This window comes from Heteronotia binoei, chromosome 15 (assembly GCF_032191835.1).
Source record: "Heteronotia binoei isolate CCM8104 ecotype False Entrance Well chromosome 15, APGP_CSIRO_Hbin_v1, whole genome shotgun sequence".
NCBI lineage: Eukaryota > Metazoa > Chordata > Lepidosauria > Squamata > Gekkonidae > Heteronotia > Heteronotia binoei.
Genome location: NC_083237.1, coordinates 9,682,860 through 9,698,381, shown reverse-complemented (window position 1 = coordinate 9,698,381; position 15,522 = coordinate 9,682,860). Strand labels below are relative to the sequence as shown.

At 40.0% G+C, this 15,522-nt stretch overlaps 1 protein-coding gene across 1 annotated transcript; it reads right to left on the bottom strand.

Annotated features, from left to right (window-relative positions):
• Positions 1-1,574: 1,574 nt before the first annotated feature.
• LOC132584693 (vomeronasal type-2 receptor 26-like) lies at positions 1,575-13,422 on the bottom strand. The gene is made up of 4 exons (XM_060256592.1): positions 13,388-13,422; positions 10,503-10,794; positions 4,954-5,080; positions 1,575-2,476 (listed from the first exon to the last, which is right to left on the bottom strand). The coding sequence occupies exons 1-4, from the start codon at positions 13,420-13,422 to the stop codon at positions 1,575-1,577; spliced, it is 1,356 nt and encodes a 451-aa protein (XP_060112575.1).
• Between the last annotated feature and the right edge of the window lie 2,100 nt (positions 13,423-15,522).

The window sequence follows — 15,522 nt, the reverse complement described above, 5'->3', positions numbered from 1 at the left end:
CTGTATTTCAGTGCTGCTAGCTAAACCTCTCCCTACTCCCCTCCCTTTCCTTTGTTATGTAGCCTTGCTTTGAAATGGGAATATGTGAAGCTATAATCTGTGCCTTCTCAGGCTAGGCATAGGGGGAGGTTGGAGCCAAAGACACTTATGGCCAAAGCCGGCCTGAGAAAGAAATTGTAACATCAATGTGTGAATGTGCCCTACATAGTGCCCCTCCCTTAAGAATCACTTGGAAGTGTACCTTATATGATGGCATTGTACTGAATGATCTTTAGTCTTTCAATTTGAATTTAGCCAAGTACATCCTTATCAATACACTAGCTACTTTGTTTCAACAACGACTCGTTATTGAATTTGGAGACTTGACAGTTTTGGCCCTAGTGCCTCTCCCAAATGAAAACACAAGACAATCAAGTTGGATTCAACTAGCTGATTTATACAGTTGGCATAATTCCTCAAAAATATCATCATCCTTTATATTTATTCAGATTGGAATGTATTTGGGCAACTCTACTCTGGATCTAAAGATTTGTTCATCCAAGCCAGCATTTGAAGCATGCCAAGAAACACCAATTTTGATTACACTTCCTCCAGTAAGAAGAAAATAAGGACTTTACCATTCACAGTATATTTAAAGAAAAAAAAAGGTCAAGGCTGATGGTGCAAAAACAGATAAAATTATATTTTATTATTAGTTTATTAAATTATTCAGGTAACCTGATCTACTTCTAGACGACTTTGTAAGTAGTTATTTGAGTTAGTTTGAATGTTGTTACAGGACCCATTTATACATGCTATTTTTGAAATAAATAAAAAAATCAGGTAAAATCCCCCCCCCCCCAAAAAAAAGCCGTAAGTGTTTATGAACAGGTTTTGTCAGGAATCTGTTCATCTTGCAGTAACTCTTCAAAAAGAGTACAAGGTCAGTGACATACTTCTTTTTTTTTTTTTAAGAATTACTGCAAGATTTTTGAACAATTGTGATTACTTTCTGAGAATTACTGCAAGAAGAGTTGCTGCAAAGCAAACATATTCCCTTAACAAAGCCAGTTGGCAAAAAGAACAGAGAAATGTTGGGGATTTAAATTGAAGCTCCTTTATATGGAATCACACCATTGGCCCATCAAGATCAGAAATGTCTAGTCAGATTAGCAATTGCTGTCCATGGTATCAGTAGAGGTCCACATAGACTGTGAGGCACTTTGACTGTGACAGAAGAAGCAGCTTAATGGTGGCATGTCTTTTGGAAAAGAAGCCATTTAGGTAGACGCACTGGCAATCTGAGTAAGCTGGGGTCATTACATGAAAGAATCTAAATAATTACATGAAAGAATCTGAATAAACAGAGGAAGGCTGACATAAAGATCAGGTTGTCTTCATCAGCCAGAGCCAAGGTCTAAATGATGCAGGATGACATATCACATAAACTCAAAGTTTTCTATTACCAAGAAATAGCAAGGACATCACAGAACCAATAGGAGCCACTTTGATCTTGGCAGTCCAAGCCTTGCCTCAACCAGCAAACATGGAGTGTGATTTCCTACCAACCTGAAGAAACATATGGTTAGGATTCTTTAATGTTTTCTAATTGTAAGATGTTCCCTTTTGTTCATCTCTGGCCTCAGCAGAATAACATAGCATTTTGGGCAAAAGATGCAAGTCAGTAACCCAGCACTGGAGGATAAGATAGAGAAGATCTCCACGGCTACCATGTATTTCCCTTTAGTGCTCAGGTAGGTGGGAACAAAAGACACCCAAACACTGCAAAAGAGTAGCATACTGAATGTGATAAACTTGGCTTCATTGAAACGGTCTGGCAACTTTCGGGCTAGAAAGGCCACAGTCAAACTGATGATGGACAGAAGTCCCATGTAGCCCAGGACAATGTAGAACATAACGGCAGACCCTTCATTACATTCTACCACAATCTCTCTACTCAGAGATTGTGTGTCAAAAGCTGCAAAAGGGGGAGAGGTTCTAAGCCACACCACACAAATTCCCACTTGCATAAGGGTGCAGGCAATAACAACAGAGTTGTTCAGTCTTTTCCCCAGCCATTTCCTCATGTTGGATCCAGGCTTGGTGGCCATGAAAGCTACGATGACAGTGATGGTCTTGGCCAACATACAAGACACCGCTGCTGAAAAGATGATGCCAAAAGCAGACTGTTGGAGGAAGCAGGTCTCTTTCCTAGGTTTTCCAAGAAACAGAAAAGAGCAGAGAAAGCAGAGCAGGAGACAGGTCAGGAGAATGTAGGTGGTATCTCGGTTGTTGGCTTTTACGATGGGAGTATCACTGTGTTTAATAAAAGTCCCAAGCACTGAGATTGTAATCAGGGAACAACAAACAGCAGCAGAAGTTAAACTGATCCCTAAAGGTTCCTTATAAGACAGAAAGCTTATTGTCTTGGGAATACAGCGATCCCGGTCCATGCTTGGATATAGATCTTCTGGGCAGTTAATACAGTCAACCATGTCTGTAGGAAAAAAGTTGAACAGATCCATCTCAGTGTCAATTCATACATGGTTAGCTGGGGCTAAGTCTTATGGATGCCTTTCCTGTGGGATCTTGATGGGCAATACTCCCTCTACGCTGTGGAGACTTGTGAGCTAAAATTCTTCTTCGTGAACTACTGGCATTAAAGTTGTGAGCTACTGCATAAATTAGTTTGCCCTGGGGCCATTTTCGTGAGCTAAACCAAAAAAGGTGTGAGCCAGAGGGTAAAAAAAAACTGAGCTAGCTGACACAAACTCAGCTTAGAAGGAACTTTGAGACTGTTTTCTGAATTTTCACTGTCACTGCGTTATTGTTACTTTATTATCAATAGTCATAACTGATGGTTGAGCTTCACTTTCTTGGTGTTTTTTTTTTTAAATCAGAACACATAAAACTCCCCTGAATAGTTTTTTTTTTTTTTTTAAAGCTCTTACTGAACATCACCTTTAGGGCTTCCATGAACATTGCGGCAAGCTACTGTTTTTACAAACCAGAAAAAGCTCCAGCTTTTAAAACTAACGGGGGAGTTTAAAGACTCCAAAATTACAGAAGCAGAATCAATAGGGTTTTTTTGTTTTGTTTTGTTTTTTTAAGGAAAGTCTAGATAACTATAGCAGTATTGCCAGCTTTCAAGCTTGGGGATCTGTAAGGAAAAGGCAGAGGGCCGGCCTCTTTCCAGGGCTGTTTTGGCCTCTGAGGAAGAATTCTTCAGGGCCAGGCATGGCAGCAATCACTGGATGACCTCCATAACTGACTTGCATTTTTCGACAGCAGCTACCCATGAAAGTCAATGTGGTGTAGTAGTGAGAGTTTCAGAATGGGAACTGGGAGACCCAGGCTGAGGGAAATCTCTGGGTTATGGAAAATCACTGGGCCAATCACACATTCTCTGCTGAACCTACCTCACAGGGTTGATGTGAATTAAGGTTGCCTGGTTAAATTCAGGAAATATCTGGGGACTATGGGGTGGAGTCAGGAGACTTTGGGGGTAGAGCCATGAGCAAGGTTGTGACAAACACAACTCCAAAGGGAGTTCTGACCATCACATTTAAAGGGACCGTGCTCCTTTTAAATGCCTTCCCTTCACTGGAAATAATATAGGATGGTGGCACCTTCTTTTAGAGCTCATAGAATTAGACCCCTGGTCCAATATTTTTTTTTAAAAAAACCTTTTTTGAGAAGAGGGACCAGATGCTATTCTGAAAATTTGATGCCTCTACTTCAAAATAAACCACCACCACACCACCCCGAGCCCCAGATACCTATGAATCAGTTCTTCACTATACCCTATGGAGATCCCTATACCCTACGGGGATCAGTTTCCAAAGGGTATAGTGAAGTGCCCAGCAGATTCAACCACCCCCCCCCCCCACGACATACTTTCTGATATTTATTTTTGTTAATTTCTAGTCCACCCTATCCCGCAAGCAGGCTAAGGGCGGATCACAAAAGACTTAAACAATAACAATGGGCAATAAAATTAGAAGTAAATAAACAATTTAAACAATCAAATTACTCCTTTTCAGATGGAAGACAGCTAATCAGGCCATAGCGCAAAAGGAGCTGGAACCAATTAATGTTCCAATACACCTGAAACAGGAGGAGGGCATTGTGGTGCCTTTGTGGTGACATTATGTTATCCTATTGCTAATACCATCGTTTAACGTGGGCCTTAAACTGGTTACTTGATATGCTGTGCCCTGTCCCCCGGTGGTGCATTTTATTTATTGTTTTTACTGCTCAATTGTAATGCGGTGCTTTAACTTTGATCTGAAGGTTTTTTATTGTTATTTTATATGCTGTGATCTGCCTTGAGCCCGTCTATGGGAAAGGGTGGAATATAAGCCCACACAATAAATAAATAAAACCAGGGGATCCCCTGTCTCCAACTAGGGATTGGCAATCCTAATTGTGAATATAAAATGGAAGAAGGGAGAATGATGTCATCTTCTTTAGTTCCCATTTCAAAGAAAGGCAGAATATAAATGAAGGACATAAATAGCAATATAACAAATATCAAAGCAGAAACAGAAACAGAAGCAAGGAAAGGTGATACTATGGGGGTTGCCAGGAGGAGGGAAAGAGGAAGTAGTATGGGGAGGGGGGTTTAGGGGATAGTGAGGTGGGCCCAACAAGTCCTTGTGGGTTCCTCACCACTTTGCCATCAGATAGCAATCTACTGGTGGTCCCTGGTGGTCTCTGGTTCCAAAAATATCTGGCTGTCACCACCTTTTTTAGCCCTGGTCCCAACCTGGTGGAACTCTGTGCTGAAGGAGGGAACAAAGGAGGCAAAGAAAGGGGAAGGCTATGAGGTATTCAGAGAGATGAAAAAGAAAACAGTGCGGCAGGGGGGAAATGAGATGCCCTTGCAAGTTCTTGTGGGTCCACAGTGTGTACCTTTCTAAATCCACTGATTTCTGTAGATAATTGTTTCTGATTGCCCTGAACGTTACCTACCTTTCTGGTTCGAAATCTTCCCTTCTGGGCAAGGAGCACAATCATAGCAGCAAAATATCTCCCCTTCCTTCTTTTCTTTCCGATAACCAGGCTGACAATAGTCATTACAAATTGAAAGGGGCAGCACCTATTCAGAAACATGACTAGAGTTTAAGAACAGAGAAATTAAATATTTTGTGCTGCATCATCATATACAAAAACAGCATTCGGAACACATGCCAGACATTAAATGAGCAACAATCTGCTATTTCTTTCTCGAATGTGACACAGGTTATTTTGAACTATTTTGCTCAGATGAGGAAAATCTGGAAACGGAAGGTAACAAAGCATCTGCTCAACATGGTGTTTCATCCTGAAGAAGTAAGGACAACTAGTGGTCAATCATAGATTGTGACAACATTTTACCTCACTCTATGTATTAGTGAAACGGCTCCTTTTTTACTTGCAGGTTCTAATTGCTTTTAAATTTATGAGAAAAATTGATATATTTGACATCTGGGAGACCTGGATTCAAATCCTCACTCAACTATGACACCCAGTGATCTGGGTTCAATAGGAGTCTCCTGATTTAGGATGCTATAAGAACAAAATTGGGGTGGGTGAGTAGATCCCTGACCTGTATGGCCCAGGCCAGCCAGATCTTGTCCAATCTTGAAAGTTACACAAGGTCAGCCTTGGTTTATATTTGGATGGGAAACCACTGAGCAATGCTTCTGAAAGCCACTTTCTTTGAAAGCCCTACAGGGTTGCCATATGCTAGGGGTGGCCAAACTGCAGTTTGGGAGCCACTTGTGACTCCTTCACACATATTGGGTGGCTCTTGAAGCCCCCACCACCAATGTTCCTTTTAAGCTGCAGAGTCTTGTGAGCAAAAATTCTACTTTGTGAGCTACTGGCATTAAAGTTGGGAACTGCTGTATAAATTAGTGTGCTCTAGGGTCATCCTTCCTGAGCGAAGGCAAAAAGGTGTGAGTTGGAGGCTAAAAATCTGTGAGCCAGCTCACGATAACTCAGCTTAGAGGGAAAACTGCCCACCACCACATTGACTGGTTTGAGAAAGGCATTTGTCTTCAAGCCAAGCTAGCTGGCAGCTTGGATAATGAATTAAAAGTTAAAGTTGCTTTCTTTCTACTTCTACCTCCCTCTCCCTATCTATTTCCTTCCTTCCTTCCTTCCTTCCTTCCTTCCTTCCTTCCTTCCTTCCTTCCTTCCTTCCTTCCTTCCTTCCTTCCTGTCTTGTGACTCTGAAACATCTGACATTCATGACTTGATGTTCTCAAACACCTGACATTTGTTCTTTTTTTGTTTTTATAATTTTATTGGTTTTAACTATAAAAAGATAAAGCAGTGCAAAAGATAAAGCAGTGCAAAAGATTATACCAATTATAATTCTACCTCCAAATAGACTACCCAAATCATTCTACCTGCAAGTATATATCCATATATTTTACCATCCTTTCTTTCATTACATAAAGTTTTTAACAAACTAATACTAGCAATATGAATCTAAACAATTCTTCTTGAACACAAATAGGTATATAAAGTTAAGAAAAAAAATCCAAAACCATCTCAGCACCAATTTGCCTGATTTAGCTTAACCCTATTAAGCACAAATTAAATTGTTGGTTTAACAAAATCCTTATTAAATTAACCACATAGAAATCATATCTTTATCTTTAAAAAAAATTGCAGAAAATACAACTTAATAATTTGTCTATCTCAGTCTAAACAGTTTCTCCAAAGAAGCATGTTAGAAAAAAATCTACCAGATTACAAAACAATTGTGCTTTTCAACAATTATTCCAACTCTTATATCAATATGAGCATTTTCCCCAATTAAACATACTATGAATAAATTTGCTATATAAAAAAAATGTGTTATCTGCACTCTTTAGCATTAATCCAAATTAACTATATATTTAGTTAAAGTTTTAACAACTCCCTTCCTTCTTTAGGATCTCCCATGTTCTTTTAAATTCACGTATCTATTCATTATTAATAACTGTATATTTGTTTACCAACAAAAAAGAAAGAAAAATCAAAATTCAGGAATCCTTCTTCCCAAAATTTAAAACTTTTACATTCATTTAACTTCCATATCATATTACATCAGAGACAACCCACTTAATGCGACCCAAATATCACACTTTGCCTTTTAAAATTGCATGTCACTTCTTAGTAAGAGTTCCATATCCAGCCATCCACAAGATTGAGAAAATTTCAAAATCCTTCTTCCTGAAAGCTTTCCACATCTTAATTTGGTGGTCGGGATGTGCCTTTTCTCTTCTCAATGTGGCCTGCCCCATCAACAATGAGAGGAAGAATCCAACGCCATTTTTTTCCTCTCCTCATGACTTCACTGAATCTTAATTTCTGGTTTTGTTTTACTGCTGCGACATAGGGATCCATTTTGGGTTTCTTTTGTTGGTTTCAGAGCGTAACACTTTCCCTTTCCAATTCCACTGACATCAGCAGAATCTCTTTAGCACTCAACTCCTGTAGATTTTCATTTTTTGCTAGCTTTCAGCATAAGAATACAAACCTGCTCTCTAATAAGCTGCATTAATGAGCCAAGATCCTGTCTCAGAGAATTAATATTGCACAAGAAATCTTTTTTATAAGACATTTCGCTAGGCAGTGCCATTTTTCTCTGACGGCAAACTCAGTCTCTTAATCCAAGTTGAAAAGTAGCTTCAGGGTCCTGTTAAATCCACATTCCACTAAAGCTCCAGCTGAGATTTCAAATGTTATCATATCAAATACAGTCAGGTGACAGAGACAGATCTCTCTAAAATATATCTTTTTTTATGTTCAGATCATATAGCAGCCTAATGATAGTCTCTTTTGCATATGTCCAATAATAATCTGGGTTGATTTTAGTATTTGTATTCAATCCAATTTAAATAGTTAGCGCTACTCAAGATTGCTCGTAGACTTTTCGAGGTCTCATTTCTCTTCCTTTGAGCTAGCCTCTCGTTGTTATGCAAAGCGACCCATTAGCCAGCAGTATTGAAAAGCCACTTACTTGTCAAATAGAATTGCCACATTAGGAGTAGAAAGATGCTACATTAAAGGCGTACTGTGAAAAGTGAAAGGAAGAATGCAGTCGGGCATTCATCTTTTTCTGCTGGTGCACCAGCTTTCATGGCTGCGAAGCCTCAGAACATGCAGGAAGCACAGGGGCAGCTGCCGCTGAACCCCTAGCTCCTCACAAAAGTCCCATGCCGAAGAAAAACCCATCCAGGGCTTTTCTATGGGGGCGCCAGTTTGGTGACACCCCTCCAAAAGCCAGAATCAGAGGCACCGCAGGAGGACAATCTGCGGACACCTCTGAAGGCAAGATGATGTAGATTTGCTGTGACAGAAAGAAGTTTGACGAGCATAACCTATATGGCTCCTTCCAGCTCATGGACAGCAGGACTTCGATGACTTCTTGATAGAACCAGTTCACAGTAACAGGGGTAACAATAAACAGCAAGCTCCTGGCATGGAAAAACATCCATCCAGAGAATGCAATGACCCTAAGAAGACCCTACCAGAAGCAACTGTCTTTCCCTTTCAGGTATTCCATTCAGATTCATCAATAGAAGCCTGGATTGTGCATTCTACCTTTCTTATTAATTACTTTTTGCAACTTCTCTGCATTTACATGGCACTCACTTTCTGCATCTACTCCCCTTACCACTTATATATCTCTCCATACCCTCCATGAATTTGATGAAGAGAGCTGTATTTCTCAAAAGCTTATGCTACAATAAAATGTGTTAGTCTTAGAGTTGCTACTGGACTCTACGATTTTGCAGCAACATGGCTAACTCTAAGAAGGCCATAGATTCCATACCTGGTTAAAAGTTTGGTGCCACACAATCATGTCATCCTGAATGATTAATTCTTTCCCTTTAGCAGCTTTAGGATCTATCCTTCCAACTTTTACCCTTTGGAAAGACTTGTTTGGAAATGTCACCAGGTTTGTTATATCAAATGCCGCTCCCACTTCCCTGTTTTCATTAAAGGACACTGTTTCTCCCGCTGAGTTGTTAAATGAAATGCCTTGAAGAAACCAGTGGAGCTAGTTGGGGGTAAAAAAACAAAGGAATGAGGTACTAACTACATACTGGAGCCTGTTTAAACTTACAAACCATTTCCCTTGTCAAAACACTCTTATGCCGTTTCATATCTATCTGCTCTGAAAATGCTGCTATTTCTGCAATGGTGGAAGAATTAAAATCTGAATCTTCCTTTTCTGTGGCTCCAAGAAGAAATGAGTACTACAAAAATATTCTGAATGAATAATGCATACATCAGTTTTTCACCCGTTATTCATGGAGGAGAAAACTGGTTGTTGTATCATCTTGGATTATTTGATCCATGACAGTAAGCTGTTTATTGTGCATACATTACCTGCCAAGGTTCGAGAGTCTGATGTTCACCTAGTTGACCAATCATCTTTGCTCCACGACTGGAGCTGGATGCGTACATGGCATGCAAAGCATGGGCTACAGCATAGACAGCGTTATAGATGCTATAGCTATGACCGGTCATATGCATTTCAAAAAGAGTTGGAGGAAGGCTCTCCAGACTCTCCTCTCCTGTACATGCTCCATCAGTCATATTTTTCTGGGGATTAAAAAGTGTGCAGTCAAACGCTTGCTCCCAGAAGTCCTTAAGAAAGCCATCTGCTTGTGTCCAACAAGGTTTTACCATCTGAAGAAATGTCCAAAATTCTGGAATCTCATTTGAATGTATTGCAAAAGAAATGGCACCTTGGAACAAATGTAAATCTCCTCTCTTTTGTGTACCTTCCAAAGCAAAATCAATCTGGGCTGTTGTGATCCACACTTTACCATATGATGAATCTTCCCTATACCAAGGATGTCCCCAAAACATCAGAGTCAGCATCCTTACAAGGATCACAGTTTCTCCATAGAGGATAAAGGTATTTGGGGGGTTTGCCAAAGTAAAAGGAGTATGTACTATTGAGATTAAGTCATTATAGTAATCTAATGTAGTCCAACCTGTGTGGCTTTGAATGCCTTGAACAAAACCTAAACAGATGCCATTCCTTAAAAATAGCGTCTCTATGGTCTTCAAGAAATGTTCTCCACTGTCATCATCCACAACAAAAAGCCCAACCCATGTCCATTTGAAATGCTGTAGTAACTGGATAATCCCCATGTACTGATTATTTTCATTGGGAACCATGCAGTAAAAGGAAGATAGATGTTTTATATCATTCCCCTCAAAAGCAAATGATCCATAAGTAAGCTATGAGGAAATACAATAATATTTTAGAGATTAGTTGGGTAGAATGTCTGTATATTATGTATTTATGAAGTGGAGGAATACATTTCAGTGAATGTTTAAAACCATTTAGTCTTCTGGGTAAATTTACCTAGATGAAGTGATAATTTAATTTAGATTTTATTAGTCAGTCCTCCCTTAATTTATATTTTATTGGTCATTTCTCCATTTCCATCCATTTGAACCACAAAACAAGTCTTAAAATGACAACCTCAAAGTATAAGCCACTTATAATTCATAAGCCTTACCTGTGGAATTTTGTAGAGAGCTAAGATTTCCGCCATATGAAAGGATGTCTCATACCCAAATCCACCAATGACAGCTATGAAGGTTTTCTGGGTGCCACATCTGTAATTGGGGACAACCTTTTGTGATTTGAAGAGCAGGTCCAGAGTGGTACAATAAGTCATCCTCACATCATTATAGCTGTCATAGATGTTGGACCCAAGTGTAATATTGGGCAAGATCTTGATATTTTCATTGATCTCTTTTATGGCAAAGGCTAAAGCCAGAATATGCTGGTAAAACTTTACCACTACACTGTAAACAGGATTAAATAAGGAGGGAAAAGTTAGAATGTACTATTTTACTATAATATTTGTCTCTTCTGGCCTAATTTTATTATTTCACTTTTGGGGGGGTCATTTCTAATGTTTCTCAGATAACAATCGCATTCCTCTAGAGCCAGAACAATTAAAATCTGCATGATTTTAGCAGGTCATTTTGTGGACAGTGTGCTGTTGCAGTCAACCCAAACAGAAAGAGCTGTTATTATGGGGGGAAAAATCCAGATGGATTGTCAAAAGACTTGAACACATGAAGCTGCCTTATACTGAATCAGGCCCATGGTCCATCAAAGTCAGTGTTGTCTATTTAGATTGACAGAGGCCCTCCAAGTTCTCAAGCTGAGGTCTTTCATATCAGCTATGGACAGATCCTCTACCTGGAGATGCCAGGGACTAAACATGGGACCTTCTACTTGCTACGCAGAAATCACTGAGCCACAGTCCCTCCCCATAAGAAAGAGATTCAGAAGGGAGTTGAAAGGGAGGAGATGGGAGTGGACTATTTCCACAGTTTCTTTCTCTCTCTCTGTTTCTTGCATGAAGGCAGTTTGTGATTTGCCTAATTTCAAAATATGAAGGAGGAAGAGCATTGCTTACTGTGGATCAGTTAACAAATTATGTGATGGGTTTTCTTTAAACAAAATATTATGAAAAGTGTAACCGATATGAGATGTGATCCCACCAACAAGAAGGTCCCCTGCTTGGTACAATTTATGTGGAATTGGGAGGGGATCACTTGCAGAGCACTTCATAGAGTCCACTTGGCATTCCATGGGGGATAGCAGAAGCAGTAACACCACCAGTCTTGGCATCCTGGCACCAAAACTTCTCTCAAAGTGTAGGTTCTTCCATTGTCATTTATAGCATAACAAACTATCTTTGATGGTGGTTGCCTGAGTGATATTTTGAAGAGCAGCATACAAAGGTAATCCCTACCATCAATAGCATTTTAAATACATACTGTCTGTAATTGCAAATCCTCTTGGAATTATCAACGGGGAAAAAATGACACTACATTCAAACCTCATTCAAACTCTTCAGCCACCTTCTGAACATCACAGGAGGAGTACTAACAACAGTAATGTACATAATTTCAGGGGGAAATAATGACTTCAGAGATCTGCAGACTTTTTTTTTTTTTTGCTTTGCAATTTTGGCTACAGATCTCTTATGCTCTTAGTAAGACCTCAAGGCAATTCCAAATTCCCATAGATGAGACTGCACCAGCAGGAAAGTTGTAGCCTAAAATGTTCTATTAGATTACGTGTGCCAAGATGTAGAACATTGCTCATATGAAGCTGAATCTTAAGTGTGTTCGTTCAGAAAGAAGTCCCGGTTGATTCAATTGGACTTACTCCCTAGTGTCTCTCCGTAAGGTTGCATCCTCATTTCAAATACCCAGTAGGAATTGGCATGAACAAAAAAATGAACTACAGTTCAAGCACGGACAGAGCCGGTTCATGGCTCATTTGGTTGCATCATTCTTCAACCCAAAAAACAAACTGCCTTTTTTCTGTGGAAGTTCGAGTGGTTTGTTTTTGTGGTTCGTTCTCTGGACAGCCTGTCACCAATCCAATCAATTCCAAGGCAATAACATAAGAACATAAGAGAAGCCATGTTGGATCAGGCCAATGGTCCATCCAGTCCAACACCCTGTGTTACAAAGTGACCAAAAAAAACCAGGTGCCATCAGGAGCTCCATCAGTGGGGCCAGGACACTAGAACCCCTCACATTGTTGCCTCTCCCAAGCACCAAGAATACAGAACATCACTTGTCCCAGACAGAGAGTTAGCTGTGGCTAATAGCCATTGATGGACCTCTACTCCATGTGTTTACCCAATACCTTCTTGAAGACTGCTATGCTTGTAGTTGCCACCACCTCCTGTGGCAGAGAATTCCATGTGTTAATGGAAGTACTTCCTTTGGGTGAATAATAATAATAATAAATTAAATTTTATTTATATCCCACCCTCCCCACCGAAGCAGGCTCAGGGCGAAGCAGGCTCAGAGGTACTTCCTTTTATCCATTCTAACCTGACTGCTCAGCAATTTCATTGAGTGTCCACAAATTCTTGTATTGTGAGACAGGGAGAAAAGGATTTCTTTCTCTACCTTCTCTATCCCATGCATAATCTTGTAAACCCCTATCATGTCACCCCTCAATCAACATTTCTCCAAGTTTAAGAGCCCCAAAGCATTTTAACCTTTCTTCATAGGAAAAGCGTTCCAATCATCCTAGTTGCCATTTTCTGCACTTTTTCCAATGCTATATTATCTTTTTTGAGATGTGGTGACCATGGTGACCAGAATTGTACACAGTACTCCAAATGAGGCCGCACGATCAATTTATACAGGGGCATTATGATACTGGCTGGTTTGTTTTCAATTCCTTTCCTAATATTTCCCAGCATAGTGTTGACCTTTTTTATTGCAGTCACACACTATCTCAACATTTTCAGTAAGTTATCTACACGACCCCAAGATCTCTCTCTTGGTCAGTCTCCTCCAGTTCACACCCCATCAACTTGCATTTATAGTTAGGATTTTTGGCCCTGAGGTGCATTACCTTGCACTTTTTTCATGTTGATCCTCATTTGCCATTCTGACACCCACTCAGCTAGCCTCAACAGATCCCTTTGGAGTGCCTCACGATCCTCTCTGGTTCTCGTCACCCTGAACAATTTAGTGTCATCTGCAAACTTAGTCACTTTGCTGCTTACTCCTAACTCCAAATCATTAATGAACAAGCTTCAGACCCAGTACTGAGCCCTGTGGCACCCCACTGCTTACCACCCTTCACTGAGAAAATTGCCCATTTATACTCACAGTCAAAAAATCCCTCTCAACATTTGCCTCCACAAGTGCATCAGACACTGTTTGGTTAGTGTCCGTGGTATGGCACCAGGGCTGCCAAGCTCTGATTGGGGTTGGGGAATCCCCCATGCCCAGGTATCATTTGATCTGAGAGGAGGTGGATTTATTTTTTTTTAATACAAGCTTGTGTCACTACCAGAAGTTCTTACTGGAAGTGACAAAGGGTAGGTGTAGGAATCACCAGAAGTTTTACCATAGAATTTCTGGCGGCTCCTAGAGCTACCCTTTGTCAACTCCAGTAAGAATTTCTGAGAAGTACACAAGGCTGATTTTTTTTTTTCGTAACAGCTTTATTTGTACAATTTAGTTGTATTACTTTTTACTCCCAAAGTCATGAGGATCACTGAATTTCACTTGGGTTTGGGGAATCAGTATGCACTTGTTTGTTCTGGTACCAGCCTCTTAATTTTGAATGTCACACCTCATTGGTCACGTTTACAGTTGGACTCCTTGCCCGCTATGATCTGATGCCTTTTCTATGTATTGGCAGATATGACTGCAATAAATGCCAAGAGACTCCTACAGGGGATTAAACTGTTAACCACAACTGCGCTGATTCAATTGGGAAGAACTGACCTTGTTGCTGACCTTATTTTAAGATGTTGATTTTTTTTTTAAAAAAAAAATGATGCTGTGCCCCCCACCCCAATCCCTCCTTGCCATTTCTCTGTGACCTCAAGATTTTGAAGGCAAGACTCCCCTCCTTCCAGTTGGTTGGTTCGTTTGTTTTTCTTTTGTACATTTGCTGAAAAATATAAGGGCCGTTTTCCCACTCACGTTTTACTGGCGCCACGACCATCCTGACGCCGGCGAATCTGCCTGGATTTCGCATCAGAAGCTCCGGCGCTCCCAGAAGCGCCGGCTACTTCCGTCGCTAAGCCAGCGCAAACGGAAATCGCAAAGATGCAGGAAAACGTTTGCGCTGGCTTAGCGACGGAAAGCGCCGGCGCTTCTGGGAGCGCCGGCGCTTCTGTTGCGAAATCCAGGCAGATTCGCCGGCGTCAGGATGGTCGTGGCGCCAGTAAAACGTGAGTGGGAAAACGGCCAAGGTGTCACACAGTTGTACCTGAGTATTGGACATAATGTACCTTTATCTTGCCACAATATTTCAAGAAACTATATATGGAAGGTTCATATAGAGGGCAAAAAGAAATTTTCTGATTTTATGTCAATCACTTTCGCTATATATTGTTTTCAATATTTAGAATGATATTGTCATGACTTTTCAAGAGGAAGTGCATAGAATCCAGAAACAGAATCACAAAGACATATATGTATTACAGTAATGGGATAATTTTCCATAGTTTGTTATAATTTTAATTAAATTGCATTTCCCAACCATTTTTGTAGAATTCAAAATAATTAGAGACATATAGAAGTGTTATTACTTTTGACATAAATTACCTACAAGAATTTATCTGAAACAAGATACTTCAAATGTATCTATTTTCCCCACTCTGGAAGAAGCACAGTGGCAAAACAAAAATAAGGTTTCAATCATTTATCATAAACATTAACTTTCATTCACATTTTAGGAAGTCAACATTAAAGAGGGAAACAGTTGTTCTTATACTAATAAGTTAAAGTTGTTGTTTGCTAAGGAGATACATGCCATCACTTCTATATGTCTTGGATGGTAAGTGGTTGACATTTAGAAAATGCCCAGAACACTATAATATCACACATTTCTGGTATTACATATCAGGAATGACTATGCCCAGCAAATTCACCCATCATTTCATCAATTAATGGAAAGCATGTATACAAAACATACAAAAATGAAAGATTTTAAAGGGGAAAATGTCTTGGAATCCAGCTGATTTATGT

What these genes read in the sequence shown, in the direction of transcription:
- LOC132584693 (XM_060256592.1), bottom strand. Translation starts at nt 13,422, where the DNA reads ATGGCAAATGAGGATCAACATGAAAAAAGTGCAAG. An exon ending in CAACATGAAAAAAGTGCAAG is followed by an intron (nt 10,795 to 13,387) that starts GTAATGCACCTC and finishes TCCTGTTTACAG; the next exon opens with TGTAGTGGTAAAGTTTTACC. An exon ending in CTCTCTACAAAATTCCACAG is followed by an intron (nt 5,081 to 10,502) that starts GTAAGGCTTATG and finishes GTTTCTGAATAG; the next exon opens with GTGCTGCCCCTTTCAATTTG.